This window comes from Patiria miniata, unplaced genomic scaffold, assembly GCF_015706575.1.
Source record: "Patiria miniata isolate m_02_andy unplaced genomic scaffold, ASM1570657v1 HiC_scaffold_20, whole genome shotgun sequence".
Taxonomy (NCBI): Eukaryota; Metazoa; Echinodermata; class Asteroidea; order Valvatida; family Asterinidae; genus Patiria; species Patiria miniata.
The window spans coordinates 35,696,852-35,713,490 of NW_024037059.1; the positions used below are offsets into that span (position 1 = coordinate 35,696,852).

The following is a 16,639-nucleotide window of genomic DNA, read 5'->3' on the forward strand; positions in this document are numbered from 1 at the left end:
GATCAATTTCGGCCACTCTCGCTAGGAGTAGGAGTCCATCTCTTCAATCCCGTTTGTCTTCTTTCCAGTATTTAGTTCAAATTCAAATGAATTTATTTCGAATAGTTGAGGATTTTAGCTGTCGAATGGTGTGCCACATGTGGGTGGTCGGTTTGATTGTGCGATGGTCGCGAGCAATATGCATGGACATTTTTCGAAGGAAATGCCAAAAATTGCGAATGATCAGTTAGTCTGTATACAGTATACACGTACGTACGTGCAGCAGAGCAGGGGATCTACCCGATGTTCCCCAATACCGATGTTCCCCCAAATCCATAGGATTAGGGTTAGGGTTAGGGTTAGGGTTATATTGGTAAGGATTTCGAGGAACATCGGTATTAGGGAACATCGGAATTGGGGAACATAGACATGCACCCGTGCAGGAGCTATGGAAGAAGCGTTACAAAGCAAGGATTCCGTTTGTTGATGGCCTTTTTTTTCGTCCCTTACTATCCCAAAGCGACGGGACGGGGTTGAGTGGGTGGGGTGAGGGAGGCCCGCGGGTTGGAGTGCAGGTTGGAAGGGTGGGGAGATAGGGGGCGGTGCACCGGGAACACTCCATGCACATTTTTTATTGACCCTTTTGGCCTTGCCAATTATCCCGACCCCTTGGGGCGGGGCGGGGATAAAATTTCCTTTGTTCCTAATTTTTCCTTTTTTCCGTGCACCATTATCCAGACCCCGGGGAAGGGGGCGTTAGGGACGGGGGGAGGGGCGAATGGGGGATGGGGCAAATGGGGGATGGGGCCGCGTCCCCACTTCTACGCCTGTGCAATTAAGCGTGGGTGTGTGTGTGTGTGTGGGGGGGGGGGGGGGGGGAGTTTAGAGTACTCCGAATCAGGAGGTTGGAATATCATGGTTTTTTTTATTCACCCTTTTCCTTTGCGCTGTCCCCTGGCGCGGAATGGAATATGGGGTGAAAATATCTTATTTTCATGCAATGATGTTTTTGGGTTTTTTTTGGGGGGGGGGGCTTTATACGAAAACTTAAAAACAGTAATCATGAAAAATATAAAATTTAATAAAAATGCAAATTGCAGAAACGAATATCTCATATCTATTTTGTGAAAATGTTGTGGCTCTGAAAAGAGCCGTTTTGGTTTTAGTTTGTTGATTCGATGATTTCTTCGAAGGCTTGGCCGACACTTTCTTCTGCTTGCTCGATGTGTTCTTGCTGGCTGGCTTCTTGGCTGGCTTCTTGGCTGGCTTGGCTGACAGATGTATATTTGACTTGGATGGCGTTTTCTTGGCAGCTTTCTTGGGTGACTTCTTCGGCGCGGGTTTCTTGACTTTATTCACCATTTTGGCTTTCTTGGCTTTTCTGCAATCTTGGCTTTCATTTCCCGTTCCTTCTTGGCCTTGATTCTCTCCTTCTCCTTAGCTGCATTAGCCTTGGCCGGCAGCCTTCTCTTTCTCCTCGGTGGTGTCAAACTTGAACGTACCAGCGGCTCCCTTACCTGCCATCCGAGTGAGCCTCCAACTTCATTGATTCATGTTTTATTATTTAAAAGTTTACTCTAGCATGGCTTATTACACAGAAATTCTTAGGGTGGATTATCTGGATCCGCACGTCCGTACCCCCGTGGGCGTACCAAGCACCTCCCGCATGCAAAAAAAAAAAATCTTTTTTCGCCTCTTTGGCCGACGTTCTGACTTGGTGGGTCCTTTTTCCGCAAGTTCAGAATATTTTCTCTAAAAATTGGAGCAAAATACATGTATTTGAAATGTCTTCCTTTGTCAGAAACCAACAAAATAGAAACTGCATTCTCATGTTTAGACGATACACAATGACATCAGAGGAGAATAACAATCAGTACTGTCGAACTATTCGCTCACAAGATGCCTTTGATCACTAGTTCTCCATAATTATTTAGAGTATTTTGTATTCGGAGTATTCATCATTTTCCATCGTTTCTGACCTTTTAATAACATTGGACTTAAAGGGAAATCTTAAGGGCTCCGCTAAGCCTCATATAATTATGTCAGACGAATATAGGCCCCAAGTCCGGCAAAATCTAATATAAGGCCCATAACTGTTATAAAATTCCGACGCCTAGGTCCGACACCTCATCAGTCCGACGCCTAATAATTTGGAAATTTCGGACTTCCGAGGCGTGGCGGGGGTCCAGGTTTATCATCGGAGGAGTCGGACTTGCGATATATAGGCCTAAGGCCCCAACCTTGATAGTATAGCCTCCCATGCAGCTACGGAACAACTCGAAATTTGGTTAATCAGGGTATATATATTGTTTTACTTCGTAGTACTATGCAGTTTTCTTTGACCATGGAGGGATGGTTTGACTTTCAGGTTTTGAGTTATCAGTGTTGACTTTATCCAGATTTCGCTTATTCCAATTTGTCAGCGTTTTCACGAAGGGGTGAATTTGCCGCAATAGGTGTTGGGGTTTAACGGTTAGGGTTAGGTTTGGGGAACAGGTATAACATAATGCACCCGTTGAACTTGCAGTGGTTGTCAGAAAAGAGGTTTTAAGTTGGTCACGATTTGGAATAAACATTTCGCATACTACTGACTAACTTTTGAAACACAGATGAAACTTCAAAGATGTACCAATTACAGAATAATGGAACAACAATTGCGAGGTACCGGTATCGTAACTAATCCCCATAGATGTTTGTCTGGTCGTGAAAACTAAATCCCACACACTTGTTGTTTTGGCAAATTGCCGATACCCATTCCCCACCCTTTGCACGAATTTGTCTCTTCGTAAAAAATCAAAAGACATTCAGGTGAAGTTTTCTCAACATTGATTTGATTGTTATGATTTCGTTGATTTTATCTGATTTTGACCCAGACTTCTTTCCAAAAAATGTTCGTTGCGTGCAATTTCAGCCGGAACAAGAATTTTGAAAAAAGGTATGATTTTTGGATTGATAATTTAGTCCCTCCGTAAAAACGCTGAAAACCTTTTGCAATTTGATTCAAAAATTTCAAAACTATTTTTTAAAAGACTTGTCATGCTTACTGCTTACTGCTTACTTACTCTGATTCGATTTTTAAAGAACGGGTTTTTGACTATGTATTAGCCTGGGGGAGATTATAATCTGGATTGTTTGTTTTGCGTCTGTTCTTTGACGACTCTTCGGAATTGCCCCCATGATCTACCCCTTTCGTGAAGTTGGCATCAAGTGTATTTCCTTTTATTTTCATGCCTTTGTTGTTATAACTTCTCGACATTATTGACAAGTGGTGAACATTCATATTCGTACTTGTATTAGTCATCTAAGTTAAAAACAAACACATTCTTGTCCTGGTGTAAATCAAAGAGTACAAACAGTAAAAACAGCATGCAAGAACTGACAATAGTAAAACTTACACTTAAATTAACCTATGAATGAAACATGCCTGTAAAACACAATAATTTTTAAAATGATAACATAAAGACTGATAGCAAAAAGACATGATGCCTATCCGCCCTGGGCTAGCACTATGACAATGAAATATAACTTTAAAAATATGCCGGGGAAAAAAGGATAAAGAACTTTAAAAATGTTTTTTTTTCCATCGTCGTAAAATACTAAAAACCACAGGTGCAGATTTTGAATAGTTATTAAACTTAAATAAAGTTATTTTGTACTGTGTTTTCCAGTGGCTAATTCACAACAAATGATGTAGAGATCTAAACGGTCTTTCATATTTGCTGTATTATTATGTAACTTTGAATATACATGTAATCCCAAATTGCATTTTGCATGACAAAATGACGACAGCTACAGGAATCCATGCAAGCACGTGGTCAGTACTAAATACCACAGAGAAAACCGCAGTACTTTTGGCTTCACCATTGTGGTGGGAAGTACTCAATATATCCAGTTGGTTGGTCCTGAAGTCATCATTATAAGATGCCTCACGTATCGTATCTCTGTATACAATTGCACCATTCAGCAAGTCGTCTAAACATGGAAGTATTAATTACAAAAGGGGTCCGTCCGCTAAGGCTACGAATTACTGAACGTAAGGGTGCAGATTATTTCATTCACTGTCCCATGTATGAGGGTGGTGGGTTGAAGGATGAACGCCTGTTCAGAGCTCTAGTTATGGGTGTCCATCGAAAACGATGACGACGTCTCCCCCAATGCAGAAAGGAAATTAATAAAAAGAAAGAAAAAATATGGCGATGATACGGGCGCCTCTGATAACTCCTCTGGTGGCTACGGAGCCCAAACCCGGAGGCGCAGCGCCTCCCGCAGGTCAAATTTGATAGCCAACGCGCGCAAGCGATTAGCTGTCTGGGTCATCTTTTTTTTGAGAGAGGGCAAGATTTTCAAGGTATTCCCACCTGTACGGGCCGTTATCGCCCATCTAACAAAGAGTTTAGCAGAGTCATTCATCATTCTGGATAGTCCATGGTTTCTAACGACGCTCAACAAAAGCTTTACCCAGAGTGCTTTGAATTCCTACTACAGGAATCATCACAATGGACATAAATAAGCCATTATGCAAGAATCCATTCGGGTTACGGTTGTAAAGTAGTAAATAAATTGTCATAGACCGCAATAATTACTCCAAAATCATGAAAAAAATACTCACAACTCTCCAAGGTGTTTGAGACACACGTCAAATTAAAGCTCAGAAATGTCCATCCTAATATGATCACCCCTGATAGTAGTATAAAGCCCATCGCAATTTTGGAAAAGAAAACGATATGTCTCTTTTTTTTTAAAGGGCAAAAATATGCCTTTTTTGGTCACGTTACATGCGTATATAAGTGCTTCTCTCAGGCTGACCTCGAATAGTCGGAATCCACAGTTTAGGTCTGGGAACCAGACTATCCAGTGTGGAAAGTGGCGAGTGTGAATCAACCTCGTTCCCCTCGACACTAAATACCCTACAACCAGCTGCTCTATGATACCGAGGTTGAAATAAAGTAGGGCACATCGACATTAACTGATTTCTAATATGATAGTTTTATTCGGTCGCATAGGCTATGGGCTAAGCAAAATACACACTTTTTTCAATTTTGTAATATATGTTTATTTCATTCTTGAGCCAAAATATGTATTCTGTATAAGGACTATTGTATGGAAAAGTTTTTCGAGCATGCAATCGAGAAAATATGACAATAGTGCTCATAAATGGCTAAATAGATTGCTCATAAACGAAAAGGAAAGTAAGCATCAAAGGTAGAAACCGCATTAAATCAAAGTGTTCCGAATTAAATGACGATTGGGTGATATTTAATCGAATGACACAATATGGATGTGTTGGCAAATCTCTATAAACCGAGTTGAACGCCATAACATTAAAACGAACCAAGTAAGTAGCAACATGATCGCAATCGCATGAATACGTACTTTCAAACATGAATATGAATATATTTCAGACTAATTAGAGCGGGAAACTGTATTAATAAGAAAGCTGGTCCATTCACAGTCATTAACATGCCTTGGTAACAATAACTTTTAGTTATTTTCTTGTTAAATATAAACAAAACTTTTAAAATAAAATATTTTATATAAAAACTTTGTTATTTTCTTTTTAAATATAAAAACGTGTTAAATAGCGGTAGAGCACAGGCCCCATGATCGTGGTATTGTGGGTTCGAGCCCCGCCGTGGCCATGCGTGTTGTGCCCTTGAGTAAGGTGCTTTACCTCAATTACTCCTCTCAACCCAGGTGTTAAATGGGTACCGGCATTATTCAATGCTGGGAAGGTAACAGACTCGCTGTGGAGGAGGTGTGGCGATCCCCTCACAGCAGCAGCATTACATCGAGTCTGGCCCAATCGCTTCGAAAGAGAGATGGGCACTCCGTTCTTGTGAACACAGGTTCATCCCCTTTACCTTTACCTTTTACATTGTATATAAATACCGGGACATATTCATTTTTGTGTTCGTCAAAAACAAGTTATCCTTTCCCGAATCTGTCAGGTATACAGCTTAAATCACGAAGCGATGTCAATTCATCAACTGCAGTGCATTTCCAAGTACAACAGGACTATGGCGCAAAAAAAACCAATTGTAATTTTCTGCAATTTTTGGTGTGATATTCTTCGTTTTGGGATCATAGTTTTAGGCAGATCTTACTACGATAAAGATGACAAAATTACGTTTCGGGAGGGGGTATTAAGCGGCCCAATGTAGGGCCATATAAATAACCAGACGATATACATTTGTATTGACTTCAGCCGACCTGACGTGGACAGATTCTAAACTTTCTGGAGATTTGTTATTTTTTTCTTCTGATCATAAGGTAGAACAAGAACTGAAAGCAGCAACACTGCGGTGGGCTGCGTTGGGAGCGGAGCCAGTGATTCAGGATATGTACAATTTGAGGAGGAAACCCCGGGCAAAATTAATGACCGTGTCTAATGAATGAATGAACGAACGAACGAACGAACAAATGAATGAATGAGGTAGTCTCATCGGCAGCCTGGTTTTTTTTCATATCCCTGATAAAACACGGTCATCATCAGTTCTGGACCCTTCAAAGACGGGATTGTCGAGTGAAATTTGCGCAGTTGTCGTTGATCGATATACACCCTGGGTCTCTGTCTCTGATCGACACACGCGATCAGATGTGTTCGTTCCCGATCGCAACCGTCGTCTGATTGGTATAGACAGCATACTGAGAGCAGCACACACGAACACACCTACAGTAACGTACAGGCTCAGCGTGTAGTCTCCTTTCAAGTCGTAGAGGCCACCTGAAAGCAAGGGGTTTCGTAGACGAGACTATACAAAACAACTCGAAAGAAAAAAATATATGACGATCGCAGTTTGGAGCTGGGTGCTGTCGAAATATACTTGACTTCTGTTTTTCCTCCACTGTCAAACAGGTACCATTTCCTCAAGGTTGAATAGCCCTAACCTTGTATTATCTCAATGCCTCATATATTTGTTTGCAGTCAATTGCTTCAACACTGGGAATTTATAAGTAAGATTTGAGGCTTTGCATGGTGGAGATACCAAATAATGAAAGGTATGCGGAAACACCATGTGCGAATAATTTCTCAACTAATAAGAGAATGGTTCTGAAAAGAACCAGAGGTATAAACTCGACGTTCCGGTCAGTATGCTCTGACCATAGAGCAAGGACTTGCTCTGACCGTCTTCAGGAGAGTGCCTAAACTCTAAGAAAGTAAACACTTAAGGTGCAAAAGCGAAATCGATGAAGTGTGAAGTTGCATCCTGTGTGGATGCCAAGTGGCTGGGATCCTAGAGCAAGCTTGGTGCCCACTGAAGTGGAACAGAAGTCTACTGAGCGGAACGTCGAGTTCATACCTCTGGTTCTTTTCAGAACCATTCTCTTAGTTGAGAAATTATTCGCACATGGTGTTTCCGCAAACCTTAATGGGAATTTATGCTTAGTCTGCTGAAATTCGCATTAATGTCAAGGTTTCTTCTGCACAGAATGACTGATTTTTTTTTAACACATCAGGCGAGTGCGGAATTGTTACAAGAATGGATTTGGGTGCTATGTGCCATACCTTACAACGTGTCATCTATAATCCGATTAGCCACGTGAAGTATGCATTAAAAAGCTTTTTTCCAAAACCCCGACACATCCATTTGATACAAGTGAAAAAGATTCACGGTTATGAAACTTTAAAAAATGAAAACACTATAACAGCTGTTTCTTGACTTAATTTCTCGTCTCACTGTGTTCTCAAGTTGTGTTTAAGCATACAACAGCCGTCGAAATTGCTTTTGGGCAGCCAGGAGAGAGCAGGATTCTAAAAGGTAACAAAATGGCGTATACAGTCGACTCTCGCTAATAGGAGGTCCTTGGGACTTATGACATTATCTCGTATCATCCGACACCTCGTCTTAAACAACAGGCAATTTTCGCGCACTCGCCGACGCATGGATCATGGATCGCTTATAGGCCACATGCTCTCGTTGAAATTGTAATGAATTTGCCTTCAAAAAGTTAAATCATGTTCTCCATGAAATTGTGATGTTTAAGAAATAAAGTCACGATATCATTTTGGAAATAAGGTCTCCATATATGTATGCGTAGAATATTATATATTTAGCAACCGAAGGTCAAAGGTCGTGAGGACAATCAGCACTGACCTAAGGTCAAGGGTCGTAAGTACATTCAACACTGACCTGTCAGAGGGGCACCAACCAAGATTCCAGCTCCCATTGGAATCATGAATAGTGCGGTGACAACATTCGAACCGTAGTCGCCGAAAAGTTCCATTGTGGCCGGGCAGGGAGAGACGTATGAAACACCCCGTATCATTCCAACAACTACAAAATGTGGGCAAATAAAAAAAAAACCTGCTTAGTTGTTGTTCTAAGCTGTAAATTAAAGCACTATGATAACCCAGTGTTGACGAAAGCTTGTTACAAAAGCGACTTAGCGTCTTTTGAGTGGGATGAAAACACACAACCGACTAGTTAATACAATGTTCACATGTTATACCGTTCGATCAAATTAAAAAGGCAAATTAAACAAGTGCCCAATAAAGATATAATTCCTTTCCATTTTATTATTTTTTATATCACACAACAAGCTCATAGACAAAAATGTTAGTTTCAATTAATACAACAAGCCAAAATTAAGCACAACAAAAAGTAAGCAATTAAAAGATACGATAAAACATTAAATATAAAAAAATCCAATAAGTTAAAGCTATAGTCCATCATTTGCAGCCATCCGAAAAAGTAACTGGCGTATTGTTGTTGAAAAACATATTTGGTTGAAAGATAGTAAGTGGACTTAACTCCCTGTGAAATTATTCTTTCTGGCAAGCTGTCATTTTGAAGTAATCAACGAAAGAAGGTCTTTCCAACGGTGCGTCTTGGAAAATTTAAATTAGTAGTTCGTTTTGTTATTCGGCGCAGCGCGCGCAAGCATTGGCACGACGCACAGGCGCGCGCGGTTGCTATAATTCGTCGGATCAGTGCGCGACATCGCGTATAGCTGCAATTCAAAACAATTCAAAACATGATTCAGCAATTTTTGATTTGAAATTGAGATCCTAGAATGCTGTTTTTCTCGGAATACACAGCTGAAGCTGAGCTGACACTTCATCAGGTTAGTTGTTCAGTGTCCTTCATTAGATTTTGAACACTTTTGTTGCCTAAAATGAACAAAATGCACAAAAAAAATTACAAATGATGGACTATATCTTTCAGAGAACAAAAAAAACCCTCACATTCCTGATAACTGTTCTATAATTAAACCCTGCTCGGTGTAGGTAACTGCTTGATTGACAACATTGCGTTCTATATTCGGGTACATGGAGTAGAAAGGACTTTGATTTTTCGGTTTAAGTCAGTGGACAGAGATGGTAAAGTCTTTACATCTGAGATTAATAATAATTATGCAAATTCATCCTTTTATTGTTATTTAAACTTACCGAACGAGATTATGTACACGAGTGAAAGAGTCTTCAAAACAGTCATCAGGCCCGACATCAGTGCCGCTAGAAAGCCTGTCGCAGCCACGACATACAGCTTGAGGCACGGCAAGCGATCACCGAAGATGGAGAACAGAATCTTGCCGACGATCTCGCCTCCTGCCGCCAGGACTAACGCCACGGTGATCTGGTCCGGGGTAAGGTGAAGATCGTACTCCATAAAACTGGCCTAAGATGGTGAATAAAAGAACATTGGATATAAGAGGAACTTCATTTTTCGTGTTGTTTTTATGCAGTATCAAATGGAACACCACGTGGAATGGCTGTCTCTGAGAGAGGTAGTTAATAATAATAAATAAAATTGCATTTAGTTCGACGTTTCGGTCAAAGAGTTCCGACCGTCATCAAGACTCAGCAACCAAACTAGCACTGTTTCTTAAACTCATCCCAAACCAAAAAGTCTCGGGGAAAAATGACATCTTTTGAAATACAAAAACTTCACGTTCAGGTGTCTCAATTTCTTTGAAATTTTGAAAAAGACAGAGCTTCAAATGCTCGCAGTGGCATGGAAGGAAGTCAAATTTGAAACTTTAAATTGAAAGCTTTAACTTTGAAATGATACAATATTGAAATTACACAAGATTGGGACGCATGTCCTAAATGGAATAATATAGGCTTATATGATAAAGGCTGGTAAAGAGAGAACCGGAGAAGAAATGTGTTCTGTTCATACACAGGCATTACAATTCTCTCTCTTTTCCCTCTGGTTTATCCCAACGAGTTTTAGTTGATACATGTAAATCTAAAAATACTGCAAGTGAAACTTGCGCGATCCCCCTGGCATTCTGGCAGTTTTTATATAGTCAGTTAGTACGGACACTTGTCAGTGTCCCTAACTAAAATGGAAGATTTCTATCGTTTAAGCAATAGAGAACTTGACCTCTGATCTGTCGGCCCCAAAAGCAATAGGCTTGATAAGACTACCAAGAACAACCCACAAACCAAATTTGAAGTTCCTAAGTAAAGTATTTTTCAAGTTATCGCGCTGACAATGTTTCTATTGCTTTAGCACTAATGACCTAGACCTTTGACCCGTCGGCCCCAAAAGCAATGGGCTTCTTCTACCAAGAACCCATAAACCAAATTTCAAATTCCCAAGTAAAGTATTTCTCAATTTATCGTGCTGACAATGTTTCTATTGTTTTAGCAGTAGTGACCTTGACCTTTGACTTGTTGGCCCCGAAAGCAATGGGCTTCTTAAGACTACCAAGAACAACCCACAAACCAAATTTCAAGTTCCTAAGTGAAGTATTTCTCAAGATATCGTGCTGACAAGAGTTAACCTAGTCAAAACATAACTTACACACACAGACACACACAAACACGCGATCACAAAATCTCCTCCGGCTTGCAGCCAGGATGATAAAAACTCGTTATGATCGCCGAAAGGAAATTCAAATTTTTGAAATAAAAATGTACTATACCGTCTTGTCTCCTTACGTAATTGATCACGACAAATGTCCATCCTATGTTACTCATCAAAAAACCAAACAGCCACGCCCAGGTGTCCAGTTGAAGCAGAAGTTTGCCGATTTGATGACGTAGGTTCCTGGGGGCGTGGTCATCGATCTCGGCCGTTTGACATTCCTTAGCAGCGGCTGAGTGCGCGTTGTCGTCGACGACCGTTTCATGTTCATCGATGGTCTTGGACTCTGGCGTTTCCCGGTTTTCCGTCTTTTCATTTGGAAGCGCTATAAATGCTGCGTGTGCTACGCTCAATACGAAGCTACCCCCTGCAACTATTCGCAGGCAGTTGCGCCAACCATATGCCGTAATAAGCCTGGTAAGCAGTGGGGCAAATGCCAAGGTACCTGTTAAAGCACAACATGAAACAGTCGTTGAGTTTGAGGGTCACTTATAAACGCAAATAAAGCCAGGTTACTGACGCAAGTTTACTTCATGCACTTATTACATTTTTTGCAATCACACATTTCTGGATTCGGAATTACAGCTACTAAAATGCTTCAAAAAGTGGGTTTTTTTTAAAACTGTTTGTACATAGAGAATGGCGCAGTTCTAGCGCCCTCTTCGCTAAAAATATGTTGATAGGAGATGAACTCAAGAACGAAAAAGAACTTGAGTTTTCATGCTGTAAAATCTTGTGAATGGATAAACATTTATTTTTTATTTACCGAAAGGTGTTCCAAGCCACGCTATGGATGTAGCCCGGGAGCAATTCCTTCCAGGAAACCACTTGAAAACGACCAAGACAACCGACTGCACCAGGAAGTTCCCTCCAACACCGACCAAAACACCGAAGGTGAGAAAGGCGTAGGGGAGGGCGGGCACGAAGGAGGTTGCTACCAGGCCAGCGCTGAAAACCACGGTACCTAGAAGAGCCACTGCCCGGGGGCCCAATCGCTGAAGCAGGAGGGGCGATACAGGGCTACAAAAGACTAAAGTGGTTGCGAGGGACCCTACCCATCCTGCGAACGATACGAAGACAGCGCGGTTAAAGGAAAACATATTTCATCCTGAATTCTTTTACGACTGTCCTGACTTAACTAGCCCCAAAACGCCACTTAAAAGTAGAGCCGGCCGATATCATTTGTCATTTGGTGCATATTTTTCGTTTGAAGCAACAAAAAAGTGTTTAAAATCTAAAGAAGGGTGTTGAACTTAACCTGATAAAGTTGTAGCTCAATGAACAGGGGCGGAATCGGAGCCAAAAAATTGTGCCGGGGGGGGGGGGGGGTTTCATCGCAAACCAATTCTGAAAATTAGACAGGTTTTTTTTTCTCCGGACACTTGGCCTCCGATATCTTTGAGCCCATAGAGCTAGAGGTATATTTAATTTAATATAGCTCGATGCGCGTACCATATACTTTCAATGGGGGCGCTGTATAAAATGTGACGATTATTTACACTACATTACAGAATAGTGTACAAATATCCCCTAACCAAGCTGGCTCTGCCCGTATTTTGTTGTGCACAGGCGGACATTATTACCAGGTTTTTATTTTTTTATTTTAAGACAGCATTGAAGCATTTTCCAGTATAATACCGTAACTGTTACATACAAGCATAAACTTCATTTAGCATCAGTGGAGTAAGATAAGACAGTGTTTTCGCACTAACCACCAGTGATTTTGAGCGCAAATTTGTGTACTTGTGGAGACATTTCCGCAATAGGGAACAAAATATTGTATAGGTCTCCACTGGGCAATTTCTATAGATGAATAGGTCTCCACAAGGTTTTCACGAAAAAGATATATGGATTTTACTCAAAAATTGGATCGGTCGCAAATGGAAGAGTTTTAGAAAAGGGACATTAGGTCCGAATTTCAGCCAAGGACATTAATTCTGGTTAAAATATGAGCATTTTGAAACTTCACTTTCCAACTCAAAAACTTTACTACACGGGAACAAAGAAATGTCTCCACAAGGATACAAATTTGAGAATGTGTGTTCGCACTAACCGCCAGTGATTTTTAATGTCGGTGTGTGTGTGACTTTCCATGAGCACAATGTACTGTGCATGTGATGGGTGGAACATCACCGACGGGCTAGCAATAGCATCTTGATGCAAGCAAAGGCCCGGCGAAGTTGAATAGATTGTACGAATATACACTTATTCAAAAATTGGCAAACCAGGGATCTTATTTCCACAAACTATTGTTGTCTTAAGATAAGAGTTAAGTCAGATAATCCGGGGAGTAAATCCCGGGGGAAGGGGTATATATCCCCCACACGCAAACACTTTTCGACCGGGGAGGGGGGTTGGGCTATTGCCTCATCTCCACTTTTTTCGTGATAAAAAATGAGGATTTTGAGATATATTTCCAACATCCCAACGACCAAAATGTATTCAATAGCACTGAAAAGTGGGCAAAGTACAAATGCTGTTTTGATATAAGCGCAAGTGCACATGTCGATATACATGTTGATATACATGATATCCTGAAGAGCGCCCCTAATGTAACGTGGTGCCCCCCTCCCCCCAAGGTTATATTGAATGCCCTTTGTTATTCAGAGTACGATGCACGCACTTAATCAGTGCGTGATCAGTCACCCCTAAAATATTATAGGTACATTTTACTTTCGTTACCCCCACAAAAAAATGAAACCGATGGTACTCTCTTTTTTCCAAATAGTGAAACTTTACTCCGACCCATGGAATAAAACTATAATCGAGTTTTCACTCAGTTTCCAAGGTCGGATGGATGCCTGTAAAGTGTTCGCCAATCTAAAATTAGAGTGATTGTCACTCTTATAGCCGACGCAGTCAGTGTGTTATAGTTTCACTTTTTGGAAATATTTGACAGTATATCTCAGAAGAAGAAAAACACCCTAATTCTTGTTCCTGATTAGATTAACACTTGGCATTACCTCATTTCAAGACGAAGGACGCAAAATCACCTGACAAAGTTTTGTTATGACCAAATGTTATGATGCTCTGCATATATTATTAGTCGAGGTCATACACAGCGTAGCCCTGTCAAGGTCACATGTATTTGGCACCAACTGCAGATACATTCAAAGGGGATTTAACTAATAAGAATTAAGCCTCCTCTCGCATCACACCCCACCAAAAGTGTGCTGTAGACTTCAATTGTGAAGTTAGCACTATACACTGCATAGCCCTGTGTACAAAATGTACAGTATGTGTACTGTATAACACACATACTTCAAAACTGCCAAGACTAGAGGTTGTTGTATATGTACATGTACACGTACATGTATTCAGAATACAAAGTGTCATCAAGGAGATTTTTCCCCCAGCTTTTGCTCGTATCCTGACAATTTATGGTTGGGATATGTCGGCGAAATGCTCCTTGCATTTGCACTAATTTCAGTAGGTGGTGATTAAAAAACATGTGAAAAAATGACTACATGTAAAGTAGAATGAATTGCACATGTATACGTACATGTCCTCCATTGATGATAAGTTTAATAACGTACCTGTGAGGGCAGCCCCTGCTCCAAATTCGTCCTGAAGACGAGCGAATAAAATGGTGTAGCCGTACGGCGGACCCAGTGCAATAAACAGCTCCACGAATGCAATGTACACCATGAAGCATCCGCGGTATTTCTTGAGGAAGGGGCGAAGATCCAACAGCGCCATGATACCAAATGGCTATACCGCATCGCTGTAGCCGTGCACACTAAGTCCAGTAGCGGGGTCGTTTCCTACAATCGCTTTCAGTTGCGCGAGTAAGTTTCTGTACGTGCATTCGTCAATTGGTCCACCGTCGTAAACGCAATAATAAAGCTTTTCCTTTTTTTTTATGCCCGTGGGCGCTTTTATTCAACCTCATCCCCAGTGCCGTTTACTTTATTTCCAACCTCGTTTCCAATAGCCCTGGATAGGAAAATTTCTTCTTGTATCCTGATTCGATATCGCAATTTGCCAGTAATGGATTTATATCGTGTAGTTGGTGTTGCTATTTCCAACGTGCATTACGTGTTTTCACGATCATTGTAATTATAACGTCCACGCCTTAATTTCCAGTTTGCTCATATTAATATATGAAATGTGATCATGATACTGCATATTGGCGGGCCAGATTGTAACATTTTAATTTCCAAAAAAATCGTGTTTTCATAACTCACGGCGCGACGAATTGATGTTGTTTTACCCAAATATTCGTTTTACCCCAGACACCGCATACAAAAACAAACGCTAATGTAACGCACATGCAGGCACTAGACTATTCCTCATTTGCATACGTGTTCAAAAACCTTCCACATGCAAATACCAGGGTGAGAGAGCAGGTAGTGGTGGGCGCGTACTGCCCGACACCCTAGGAACGAGGTTGGCTTTTATTATGTGATTTCTTTTCGTTTTGCCAAAAGAACGCACACTTTTTTTGTGATCCGCGGACAGAACCTTAAAACAGTGGTTGTGTTTAAAATTTCGTAACTTGAAAAGAACATGAGTGATTTGAATGATTCTTGTACTAAAAGAATGCTTATGAATAGGGTTTCACATCCTAGATTTTGAAAATGCTACATTTAGAACTTCCCTAAAACAATTGGTCCCCACATTTGGTTTCGTTTTGTTTTGACTCACCCTGTGTACACGAAATGTACAAACGAGAAAGAACGAAATGAGGCTATAAATCAAACGCTGCAGTGTATTCGTCTAAAAACATTCTGAGAAAAGTATTTAAGTCAAAGGTTGCGCGGCGAGACTGTTTTTCTGTAAACGCACCAGGCATACTGTCATCTGCTCCACTGATAAAATAAACTTAATTTCATTATTACAACCAGATCAATATCAATAATGGAATTACTAGATAGGCCTTTGCTCTGAATTATCAAAAATATGTCTCCCAATTGTACTCAAATCGCATTCAAGTTCTCGCCATCTAATCTTCAATCTAGCGAGCCACCAATTCGTCATCAAACCGGGCAGCCACAAGAGGGGCAGACAAGAGGATCACGTGTAGGCTACTCGAACGCACCCATAGCCCGCATATGAATTTGTTGCCCCCACTTTTGTTCACTTTATTTCACAGTTTAAATCTGGCGCGCAGAGTATTACCCAGAGGTCCAGGGTTACATAATCGGATTAACGCTGGCCAGTGCGGCTGTACGTTCGACCCTAAAATGTGGGCCGGCACACTCCATTCATAAGATGGATACAACAAAACTTTACAGTACAATGTACATATAGGCTTTGTGCACATATCAATGTTAAGGTATGTTCTAGAGTAAAATCTTGTCCGATTTTGTTAAACTTGACATAAATACCCTTTTACTTGTCTGTATCCTTCAAGAAATCCAACGTTCACGTTCGGTACATGCATATAGGTATCCTCCCCACATACAAAATGGTACGGCCCAATAAACAAGGCACGTTCTTTCCATCACAAATGTCTATAACTGCCTTGAAGTGAACTGTATTCAGGTCCAAATTTACATTATTTCAAAACGAAATTAACTCATAAAAAGAACACAGTTTAAATCCCAGATAACTGTTTTACAAATGGATAGTTTTTAAATGTTTTATCTCAAGTAGAATTGGAGATCGAGAAAACATGTCCTGTAAAACGGGCGATGAGCAGAGTCCAAGATCATGAAACGCGTTGTAAGCATCGGTACATCGATGTAAGTGTCGAACAATGCCTCATCGATCGAAAGTTGTCATTGGCCACTTTTTTTCTTTGTGAAAAGTACGGAGGTTTTTTTTTCAACCAATCAAAACAAGTTTTACATATAAGGAAAGAGGAGGAGCTAAGCTATTCGATTCCGTTTAACCTCACA

The 16,639-nt window shown here is 40.8% G+C and overlaps 1 protein-coding gene across 1 annotated transcript; it reads right to left on the reverse strand.

Moving 5' to 3' along the window:
• Positions 1 to 5,667: 5,667 nt before the first annotated feature.
• On the reverse strand, positions 5,668 to 14,656 carry LOC119728862 (monocarboxylate transporter 13-like). Its single transcript, XM_038201293.1, has 6 exons — positions 14,333 to 14,656; positions 11,563 to 11,856; positions 10,871 to 11,241; positions 9,371 to 9,599; positions 8,112 to 8,255; positions 5,668 to 6,703 (listed from the first exon to the last, which is right to left on the reverse strand). The coding sequence occupies exons 1-6, from the start codon at positions 14,493 to 14,495 to the stop codon at positions 6,441 to 6,443; spliced, it is 1,464 nt and encodes a 487-aa protein (XP_038057221.1). The 5' UTR covers positions 14,496 to 14,656; the 3' UTR covers positions 5,668 to 6,440.
• Positions 14,657 to 16,639: the final 1,983 nt, after the last annotated feature.

Coding starts and splice junctions, on each gene's coding strand:
- LOC119728862 (XM_038201293.1), bottom strand. CDS start 14,495: ATGGCGCTGTTGGATCTTCGCCCCTTCCTCAAGAAATACCGCGGATGC. Junction 8,256..9,370: donor CGTGTACATAATCTCGTTCG/GTAAGTTTAAAT, acceptor CACATTTTGTAG/TTGTTGGAATGATACGGGGT. Junction 6,704..8,111: donor GGTTGGTGCCCCTCTGACAG/GTCAGTGTTGAA, acceptor CCTTGCTTTCAG/GTGGCCTCTACGACTTGAAA.